The 11,644-nt window shown below is 46.2% G+C and overlaps 1 protein-coding gene across 1 annotated transcript in view; it reads left to right on the forward strand.

Moving 5' to 3' along the window:
• The window catches only part of LOC146173807 (fibronectin-like), a 28,017-nt gene extending 24,348 nt beyond the window's left edge, over positions 1-3,669 (forward strand). The window contains exon 7 of the mRNA XM_084584548.1: positions 2,909-3,669. Within this exon, the coding sequence (XP_084440674.1) occupies positions 2,909-3,144 (236 nt within the window). The 3' untranslated portion in view covers positions 3,145-3,669. The remainder of the gene's footprint in view (positions 1-2,908) is intronic.
• The last annotated feature ends 7,975 nt before the right edge of the window (positions 3,670-11,644 follow it).

The raw sequence follows: 11,644 nt of genomic DNA on the forward strand, positions 1-11,644 counted from the left end.
CTTAAGTGATTGCTCATGCTTTCCAATGTATGCCAATCCTTCGTTTACCCATACCCCCAAATATTTATATTCTGCTACTCTAGGTATTTCAAGGCCTTGTATTTTAAGACCCTGATCAGTTGAGCCGTTGAAAATCATCAGACCCGACTTAACTGCGCTGAAACTGATGCCTATAGCGTCCCCTTAATCTCCGCAATACTTAACCAGAGTTTGCAATTCCTCCAGACTCTCAGCTAGCAGCACAATATCGTCTGCATACATCAAACCGGGGAGGCGCTGCTCTACCGCCTTTCCACCTAATCTATATGACAGGTTAAAACCTAGGTTACGGTCTTGTATCCTCCGTTCCAGGTTTATTCTATAAAGCATGAACAGCACCGGTGATAGAGGACAGCCTTGTCTTAATCCTTTGCATACTTTGACATCCTCCGTACTTCTTATCCCTTCCCACGTAATTTCTACTTTGTTATCCCGGTATATTTCCTGTAGGAACTCTATTATCTCATAACCGATACCTTCTTCTTTTAATATGTTCCACAGGAGTTCCCTGCTTACGTTGTCGTACGCCCCGTTTATGTCCAGGAAGGCCAAATACAAAGGTCTATTTTCCACTCTAGATATTTCGATGCATTGGAGAGAGAGAGATATATTTTAATGGCAACAGGAGATGTCTGCCTGGTGGTAAGCCTAACATGCTACTCCTGATGAGGGTTGAGGGATGAGGGTGACAGAGTGTGGGAGGGGAAGGGGAAATAAATGAGAAGAAAAGAGAATTGGTGTCGCACACTTTCACACGCCCATAAGCACACACAGATGAGTTTTAAAGGGTATTGATCAACCCTGTGTCCTTACGTTTGCACCCAGCTTCCTGCGTGCAAACGTACGGTTCGATTCATTGGGTAAGCACGAACAGCCTATCATCTAAGCGCCTACCGTTTCTAAAGCCGTTCTGAAGTTCTCCGAGTATCTTGTTACTTTCAACCCATGCTTGCATCTTGAATTTCACCGCCTGCATGGCTAACCTGTACATTACAGATGTTATGGTAATCGGCCTGTAGGATTTTATGTGCATCCTTTCTCCTTTCCCTTTATAAATCAAATTCATTTTCTCTGCCGCCAGCTGTCCGGAATTTGCTTATTCGTTATGACTGTTTCCAAAGCTTTTAACAACGTTTCCCTACTTTTTAGACCGAGTTCATTAATCAGCTTGATCGGAATTCCATCGATTCCTGTAGATGTGTTTTTAGGAATATTTTTTTCTGCCTTTTTCCAGTTTAGATTGGTCAGTTCTAAGGTGCTTTGTATTCGGCTACCTTGTGTTGCTTCCTGATTTGCGGAGATTACCCTATCGTCGCTCTTAAATGACTCGGCTATAACTGATGTAATGTAGTTCACTGCGTTGTCTCCCTTTAAACAATTTCCCTCGTTATCTTGAATCCGATCTTGCTTTCTTTGATTCTTCTTCCCTAGCCAGCTTATATGGTTCCAGAATTTTCTTGCTCCACCTCTAGAGGCATCGTGTATATCAGCCATCCAGCGATCGGTTGACTGTCTTATTTTACTTTGGACGAGGGCCTGCACTTGAAGTTTCTGTCACATAGCGCGCAGCGCCCCTGGTGACAGGAGCAGGAGTCAGGCCGCGGCCGTGGCTATGCGCCGCGCAAGGCGACGGCGTGAGGTGGGGCCCCGTTTTTACACAGATGGTATGACGTCACGCAGCGAGGTCACGCGAAAGGTCAAGCGTGGCTATGCGGCCCTGGCATGGCACGGGCTGAGGTGGTAGCTAAAGTAGTATTGCTTCGCAATAAAAGAAATAAATACAAAGTGTCCTGAGCCGTACTAGCTAAAACACCAGTTTAAGCACAGAGTCAATGAAACCCGTCTAGAAATATTTTGTAAAGTACAAAAAATAGACCAAGGATCTTGACAGTAAGATTAGTAATATGTTCGCTGCATTTTCTTCACATGCTCTTAAATGCATTTTATTTTATTATTGAGCTTGTACTTTAGAATTTCGCCTTGTGGGTTAGCTCTAGGGATATTCTAATGGGTCAAAGGTACACCGTAGCCACTGCCTTTTTTCGCGAACTTCTGCGGTGAAATGCATGCATTTTGCTTCTTACAATTGGTGTTATTCCCCTTCTCATCCCTTCTTCACACGTTCCAGCTAATGATGCTAAATTACATTTTGCTAAAATAATAGATATCTTCCCTGGAATATTTCACTTTGTATGGAACGTGATGCACTAATCAGGCATGAAAATTATGAAAAGCGATTAGTCTCATAGGTAAGACATAAACCATAATTATTGAATGTTTTCTGAGCAAGGTAATTGATAATATTTGAACTAAAATTAGGATGGTTGAGCCTACATTGTAGTTGCTGTGTCATCGCTTAGAGGGTCTGGGGAAAAGGACAACCACAGTCGACTAGCGAAGACCAGGTTGTTTAAGCATTATTTCAATGAGAGGCTCTGCCATACCTCTACACGCGTCCAGGATTAACATCATCACACCGTAATCTAAAATTGCATACATGGTAGAAGCAATATAATCGATGTAAAATTAGAAGAAAGGACAATACTTTTACGACACAAATTCAAGATTAGGTATCGAGTCAAGTCTGTGATACCTTCAGCTTGTTTCAAATTAATCTCAGTTGTTGCGGCTGGAGTCACGATAAGTTAAACTTTTAAAACTGGTAGGAAGAGCGGCTATATTTTTGCTGCATGGCAATAAGACGAGAAAAAGCGCTCGTTATTTCACTTATGGGCTCTCACTATAATGCAAGAAAAGTCTTGCAGAATCGCCGATAAATAACTGCTGACAGAATGTTAGAAAACTCTACACAGAAAACAAAAAGTACATTCAGCGAACACGAGCGGATCTGTCTCATTGTTTATCGCAGCTGTATGCCGACCGGACGAAGAGTTGAAAGAATCGGTGAAGGAACTCTCTAACAACATGCGGGCGTTGGCGGAGAGGCTAAATGGCGTTGAGGCGAGGACAGAAGACGACGCCGTCCACTCGAAGTGCAAGGCTATAGAGGACAAGTTGAGGACACTCTCTGAAGAGGACTTAGCTGACTGCCTTCAAGACATCGACAAGATCTTAGAGAACTACCCGAGGAAAACAGCGACGTGAAGAAAATGGACCGCAATATTACAACACATTTTCATTTGAAGTAAACTTTTTTTGATTGTTGGATTGAAATTTTTACACACCTTTTATTACCAAGTTCAGGCATTAGATTAGGACCTGCATTTATTTCTCTCATTTTGTTATTCCAGGGAAACGTGTTGTGTTCAGAGCAAGGGATTGCCGTTAATGCTAATGAATATATATCAATGGGCAGTCTCTCATAAAACTTTTTTCAAAAACAGACACACTGCGAGAGATTAAAGCCAAGTAGGAAACGAAAAACTACGGAGTTCAAAAATAAGCCATCACGAACTTTAGAATGCAACATGTTAAAGTACGCGTACTTTCATCCTTCAGAACTGTCATCAACGATTATCAACGGTATTTAAATATTATTGCCATCATCAGCCTCAACCACTCCGGAACAAATGCCGTCTAATTAATTACCAATGTTCTCTGTCGCTATCGTTTGCTTCTCAAGCTGATGACTCAGGCTACGAGGTGCACAGTGAAGATATCGATAGGTTATTCTTTCTCGTTTTCTTCAGAATTAAAGTTTTTAAGAAACCTCGAGACAGATGTCAGAAATTTTCTATAGATAGGAACTATGTAACAAGGATTAACAGTTACTTCCCATGGAATAAAATTCTGCCACACCAAGACCATCTCTATGGCTCCTCTTGCGTCGATTATGCTTACATGCCTGAAAATTAGTGCGGCAGCGAGTAAATAAGAAAATCTATCCCACCCTTTCTGCAAATAGGGTGGGATAGATTCTCCTGTCATCAGTTTAAAGGCTTCTCACAGGTGGTGTCACAGCTTCTCTCTCTTTTTGCGTCACATTGCGTATAACAAGCACAACCATGCGCAAAGGCCAACGGGTCGACCTCGAACTTTCGAACCAGACCAGGCGTCATCTGTAAAAATCAGGAAACTGCTCTCGACAGCCAACGAATGCCTTCATTTCTTTTTATGAGCGTGCCGCCCAGTACACAAGCGCCAGTAGAAAGCTGCATCATCGCCGTATAACAAAACAATATTGTTTATGTTTCGGTCCGACTCGCGCAAAACACAACAATAAACAAAGCAGAACATGAAAAAAGAAAACAAAGCTCCAAACTTAAATACGGTCTAGTGAAGGACTCTATGATGTCCGTCCACTTGTCTACTGCGCACTGACGCCGCACAGTGCACGGTGCGGTGTCAGTGCATGAAAAGTGGCCGCCGCCACTGGAGATGAATCCACGTCCTTGCGATTAGCAATCGAGAGTCCTAACCAATAGTTCGCCACGGCGGCATCTATCCTGTGCAGTTTACTGCCTTCTACTGCTCGCCAACGTCCTAAAATGATATTTGGCAGATTTTTTGTAATCGCGTTTTTAAATAATTCCTCCTCACTCTATTGACAGCCGTTGGGCATTTCAATCCGCCCTATATGCCCTGCCCATGCCACTTTCTCGTCTTTGATCTCAGCTAGGATGCCCTTAATCAGTATTTCCTCCTCAACCCCTTCATTCCGGACTCGACGGCCGAATTTTGATACAGGCGAAAAGCAAGGCGCCAGTTTGCTGAGCGATATCAGTGCACGTTTAAGAAGCCCAGATGGTCGAAATATCCGAGTCCTCCACTACGGCGTTTCGCATAGCCTGAGTCGCTTTGGGAAGTTAAACCCTACAAACCAAACCAAACCAACCAACCCCTTCAGCTGTCTTGAAGTATTTCAAAATTTGCACTGAAAAGAGACACAAGTCGTAAGTTCCAGTGCGTTCACACCATGCCCTTCTTCCTATTGCCCGGATCGACTTGCAAGGCATCGTATGAGCGCTTACTTTGGTTGCATCGAGACATTGCGCAGAGCAATTGACCACAATGATGAATTCTAGTGGTCTCAACGTAATGCCAGCAGTCACCGAGGAATGGCTGGCTACTGTTCGAAGCACATTTAAATGATATGCATTTCATTCAGGAATGGATTCAGAAGGGGCTCGCCAGACTAAGCAGTGGCTCGAAGTTATTTCACGAGTCGAAAGACAGACCAGAACTTCCGTGGCGTTTCCCAGAAAGAGAGTTTCCGAGACGCCAACACAAGACTTTGAGCGGGTGCATGTTGGTGAACCCTTCATAATAACGTACTTCTAGTGCGATCATCCGAGGAAACTGAGTCTTTCCATCTATAAACTAACTGAAGACACCAGAAGTATTTAACAGTAACCGATGAAAGTGCATTAAGTGGCCCTGAGCAACACAGAAGTGGCAGCGAACGGCAGACATCTTCAGCCTCCGCTAAAGAGCTTAGTTGTGCAGCTTTTCAAAAAAGTGTGCAAGAGTAAGACGCCGCAACAGTGATTCCAGCTGACACGCCGACCTCTGTAAAAGCTTAAAAAGGAGGTGGAGCAGAAACACGAGCAGCTCGTCTCCAGGAGTATTAAACAACATACGAATTGAGTTGTGCAATGCGTCGTGCACTTGTGCAGCGCAAGTATGCTGAAGAAAGAAAAGGAATCGTCGGACAACCCGGAAGATGTCCGTCACTGTTTCATAAGCATACAAGGAAAGAAAGGCCACTGTGCACGAAACTACGATGCTAGGCAGAACGCGCAAAGTTGGTGCGACAGCTGCGCGTGACGAACCGACTCTGCGCAGTCGCTATGAACGTTCATCCTGTCATCCCAGAGCGTGGAGCGTGCGGAAGATAGGTGCGTGGCACAAAAGGGAAAGGGCAAAATGGACGAAAAAGAGGCATGGAACTGAGGCGCGCGAATGGAGCTGAACGCGATATTGACGGTTGGAATCGGTTTGAGACGGCCTGGTGTCTGCCCTCTGCTTCCTCCTATAACTGGGATCCTTCGTATCACTCGTTTAGTCGCAATTTAATCTTCACGACGACGGAAGGAGCTTAGCCATATAATCAGACAGCGGCGTAGTGCTAGTTTCAGTAGAAATAGTTAAGGCATTAGGTTCGGCAATATCAAAAGATTACGATCGCTTTGCCCAGACGAAGACAAGTCCACTTGTCGAAACGTTGGCTCCACCTGCGAATTGAGGCTTCCCCCTTCTATCCTTCTTCAGTGCTGCTTCCTACTGTGTAAGCCATCTTCTTCCTCTCATTCTACCTGCTGTAGAGAGAGAGAGAGAGAAAACTTTTAATGAGCATATAATCAGTAAATATTCGCAGGAGCTGGGTGGTCGGTGCCCCTAGTCCAGGGCTCCGCTGGCAGCAGCTGACTTGCGGACTAGCTGGATAATCCAGGCTTGCTGGTCCAGGTTGTCGCTGGTCAGGGCCGCCTCCCACTGCTCGTGTGTCGGGCATGGCACTATTAACGTTGGTCAGGTTTGTCCTGGCATTCCCAAGAGATGTGAAAGAGTGTGGGGCTTGCACCGCACCAAGGACAGTAACTCGTGTATTTTGTTGGGCTTATCTTATTTAAAATTTGAAGATTAGGGAATGTGTTTGTTTGTATTTTTCTCCAGTCTATAGCGTCCGAGGAAGGAAGGTGTTTGTGTGGTGGTGAGAAAATTCTTCTTTCTAACCGTAGGTGTTCCAGCCTGTCGCCGTAGGGTCCTAGGAGAGGGGTGAGGTAGGGATGGGGATCCGCCCGGTTTGTAAGAGCTCGGGCTAGATCATTCGCTACCTCATTTCCTTCTAGGCCTTCGTGTCCAGGTGTCCATGTAATTGTGTGCGTCTGGGAGATGGAACCTAATATTGCACACGCTCTTTTGTGAGGTTTTCCGGCCAGGTAGTCCCTGCAGGCTGGTTGGGAGTCCGTCACTACGTTTGATGACTTATTTTGGTTGTGTTGTGTTTTTATGGTGATAGCTATTGCCAGTGATTCCGCTTCCGCAGGATCCTTGGCATAGATCGAAGCCTGAATAATTGGCCTCTTCTTGTGGTCAACTGCAGCTATTGTGAACTTGCCAGGTTCGCCGTAAGCCCCTATGTCCACGTAGACAACTTCCGCGTCTTTAGACAATTGTTTTTCCAATGATTTGACTCTGGCTTTCCTTCGACCCTTCTGTAACTCATGGTGCATGTGCCTGGGTATCGGGTTCACATAGATGTTGTTTCTTGTGGATGTCGGAATTTGTGATTTGATCTCAGAAGTTCTTAGTGCCTGCCATAGCCCTAGTTTTGACAGGATTTCCCTACCCGCCTGCGTTGTTGTTAGGCGTTGTTTCTGACTCTCTAGAACCACCTTCTTGAGCTCCTCGAAGTTGTTGTGCACTCCGAGTGCCCAAAGACGTTCCGTTGATGTTTCTGGCGGGAGGTTTAGGGCCGTTTTATAGGCTCCTCTTATGATAGTGTCAATGGCCCTTTTATCAGTGAATCTAATTTCGTGATATGGGAGCCCGTAGGTAATTCTGCTAACGACTAGGGCCTGTACAAGGCGTAGGGTGTCCTCCTCCCTCATCCCTTTCCGGTGGCAGGTCACCCTTCTAATCATTCTGGAAATTTGGTTGACTGTGGTTTTGAGTGTTTTGATTGTATAATCCACTCTCAAATTGCTTTGCAACCACAGCCCCAAAACTCTGATCTTGTCCTTCTCTTGAATTATCTGGTCTCCTAGAGAGAGCTGAATTTCTCCTGGGGACTTGTAATTTCTTCTGTGTAGCCTGATAAGTTCGGATTTTTCTGGGGAGCATTGAAGACCACTCTCCCCGGCAAATTCCTCGACTAGGTCTATAGCGGCTTGCAGAGCTCCTTCTTTTTGCGCCAAGGATCCTTGAGTAGCCCAGATGGTGATGTCGTCCGCGTATAAAGTGAAACCAATATCACTGCGGGTCAACAGTTTTTTTGCTAAATTTATCATTGCTATGTTAAATAGCATTGCAGAGATTATTGAACCCTGCGGTGTACCTTTGTTCGGCATGGGTACTTTTGGTGATCGGATCTCTCCAATTCCTATGGTGGCTGTGCAATCTGAGAGGAAAGCCTTCACGTATTTGAAAATTTTCTCTCCGCAGTTGATATTGTTTAATTCTTGCAATATGGTTTCGTGGCCAATGTTGTCGAATGTTCCTTTGAGATCTAGTGCCAGAATGAAATTTTCGCCTTTTCGGGGTATGGTGTTGATTACCTCTTCCCTAATCCGGAGGAAAGCATCTTGCGTGCAGAGTCCCTTGCGGAAGCCCAGCATGCAGGAAGGAAAGATGTTGTTTTCGTCGATGTAATTTTGGAGCCTTAGGTGGACTACTTTTTCATAGAGTTTTCCCAGGCAAGAAGTGAGGGAGATAGGACGGAGACTCTCCACAGCCGGTGGCTTTCCAGCCTTTGGTATGGTGATGATATCCGCGTGTCTCCAAGCTGATGGGACCTGTCCCTTCTCCCACAGTTCTTCGTTGATGTACTTCGTTAGGTCTTGCAGATGTTCGGTGCTTAAGTTCCTAATCATAGCGTAGTTGACTTTGTCTCCTCCAGGGGCAGTGTTTCTTGTAAATGCTGTAGATCATGCCACTTTATTGCTTGCCACCCTCCGGTGCGCGTTTTTCAATCTAAAGGTTGTTTAATTAATTCTATATTTTACACATTAAGGTTGAGAAGGCAGTATAACAGGAGACGACTCATTTACACAGGTCACGAATGGAAACGCAATAGTACACTTCCACTTTTTGGGTTTGGTATTTCTCTCCCTTCCAACGTTTCTGCCTTATTTGATGGCTAAGGTTTGTCAGCGTGATAACTGACTGCAAAGTTTTATCAAATTGCTTTGCATCCTTAAGATACAAAACTAGTTCAATAGCTAATGTTTTCTTCGGTGCAATCTCAACACCTACCGAAATGGCGCTGCCATTTTGTAACTATGTTAGTTTTGGCGGCTTGATGTTAAGCTCAGAGGATCTAGTGTGCAAAATATACGAATTCGAGGACAGTACAGGCACTGTAAGCAAGGATGTACAAAAGGGAGTTTAACTGGCTATTGTGACCTTTTAAATTAGTCCGTAGTAACGCTTGCTCCATCCGTACCAGGGAAAGATTTGCCATGTGAAGTATTTTCTTTTTTGTTTGCTAATGGAGCAGTAAATAGGAATGCGCATTCCATAATTGCAAATTTGAAATTGATTCGCTTATTCGCAACGCTCCCAAAATCGTAATTCAAGTTAGAAAAAGAAACCTTCAGCCATCCACACCGCCACTAGCATCTCTTATACTTTTTGTCGATCGTATTACAAGGACACGTGTTATGTCGGCCTAAAACTCGTGACGACACTCTTGTCCTTAAGAAAATGGGGAAATGGGAAGTTGGGAATAGCGGGGAGTGGTCGGGAAGGGGTGATCAACAGTCCGAAAGAGTCCGAATCACGAAAGCACCGCGACGAGCATCATAGACACAGATTGCTATCCGGGGTGCCCATAGATCCATCTTAAAGCAGTGCGAAACGCAAGACTAAAAAAACAGGAGACGACACAAGCGCTTCTTTTAGTGTTTTATTCTTGTGTTCTTTCTGTTCTTTTAGTCTTGTGTTTCGCGCTGCTTTAAGATAAATCTAACCCAACTCGCCCAGTTTTTTATACTTGTGCCCATATATCACACGCCACAAATGCAGTCACATCCGGCAAGTCCTAGCCAAGTGCAGGGTCGGCTTCGATGCGATCAATGTGCTGCTCGGCGAGCGTCCTAGCTCCGGGAACGAGCCAGAACGGACTGGAAAGCCCGAGAATGAACTCGGCAACGACACCCCGGAGGGATGGCGCAAGGACGGCGGGGGCACTGCAGTAGGCTGTTGCTTCGGTGAAACCGGGCGACCGCAGGAGGTGACCATGGAGAAACCGCTGCCTTGACAGCGGCGCGGCGGATCGTGCTGAGGGGACCGTCTGAGTACGGCGCGCCGAGGCCCGCGAGCTGAGAGCTAACGGGAAGCTGTCCCGTCGGAGAATCAGGGCGGCAGCAGGAGGGTCCGCTGAGATATCTCTGCCTAGGCAGAGGGGCGGCGGTTGACGCTGGAGGAACCGTCGGAAAGGTGGCGCGTCGAGGCCCGCGAGCACAAGGCACACTGGAGTGCTGGCGAAGTAGCGGGGAGGACCGCAGGAGGAGCGAAAGGAGACGCTGGGTGCGTCAGAGACCACGAATGTTCTGGCTCGCGGAAGACTTGCAAAGGCCATGTCAGAAGATCTTGCTCAGACATGAATTCGTCTCCCTTTCCATCTGAACTGCCGAGCGTATAAAAAGCAGCAGCTGTTTGAGCTGCGAGAGAGACTTCGCAAAGACTATGCCAAGACACCTGCTTTGTGAGCATGTCAGTTTTCTCTCCGGGCCTGCTTCCCTGCTTGTTCATACGTGATGCTGTATTAAACGTTGTTTTTTTAGTCGACGCCTTGGCCAACAATACCGATGGAGCCTCGAGTCACGTCCAACAACTGGTGGCAGCGGTGGGATGACCCAGGCGTGACCATGTCCTAACAACTGGTGGCAGCGCCGGAATGTCCCGGGCGTGACCGTGGCCTAACTGGTAGGCAGAGCTAGGATGTCTCAGTTGTGACCCGTGTAGCAAGCAGCTCGACGGCGATCCGGATGCAGTGCAACGAGCCCTGTATGATGACTGGTTACCTGCAGCGGAACGACTGCGCTGGATTCTAGATTGCGAGGTTTGGTGAGTGCAGGACTTTCTTCTACTTATTTTTGCCAGAGTTTTGTTAGTGTAAACAACAGAGCTGGTAATTTGGTGGTCGTTGCTGCTAGGTTAATTTGCAGCGAGGCAATAGTTGGCGGTAGAGAAGGCAGCACTCTGAACAGCCATGGATTTGAAGTCGTTGCGCAAACCGAAATGAAGTTGGGCCTGAATCTGACTGACAAACTCAGAAAACCAGAAGTGCTAACGACAATTTTTGCGTTGGGACTTGAAGAAGACGTGCTTTCGGAATGCCTTGAGATCATTGAGAAACGGGAGCATAAAGAAAGAGGAAAAGAGGAACTTGAACGTTAGGAACGTCAAGGGCGCGAGGAGCGTGAAAGGCTTATAGTCTAAGAGCGCGGAGAAAGAGAAAAGCGGTTTTCCCGCATAACGAATCTGATGCATCTGGAGATTTCAGCCCATCGAATAAGCGTGCAAGGGCAAATAGCTTTAATTGTCATTCAGTGTAACGATTGAAAACCGCGAGATGGTCTGCAACCGTTAATCATCGCAGAGGATATGCAGAGTATTTGGCAGACTTCGAGAGTGTCTGCAGAAGTAAACACACCGAGCGAGATAGCTGGGCACAGAAATTGGTAGCTCTTCTCTCCGATGAAGCGTCGGAACAAATCAAGCGCTTGTTTGGCAGCGGCTTGAAAAACTACGATGAACTGAGAAAGGCATTGCTAATACGATAGCGACTGTCACCGCAAGAACGTCGGGAGAGGCATGAGCGCGAGAAAAACTGTACCAAGTCGTACTTTGATTTGGCGTATCAGTTTAAAGCCACTGTAAGCGAATGTCGAGACAGTCAGGAAGTATGGGAGAAAATTGAAATTGAACCAGAGAGTGAACAACAGCTTGGGGAGCGGCCGAGCAACGCGACCGCAGTAGC

Source organism: Amblyomma maculatum, chromosome 11 (assembly GCF_055883805.1).
Source record: "Amblyomma maculatum isolate TAMU_Amacu chromosome 11, ASM5588380v1, whole genome shotgun sequence".
NCBI classification, from domain to species: domain Eukaryota; kingdom Metazoa; phylum Arthropoda; class Arachnida; order Ixodida; family Ixodidae; genus Amblyomma; species Amblyomma maculatum.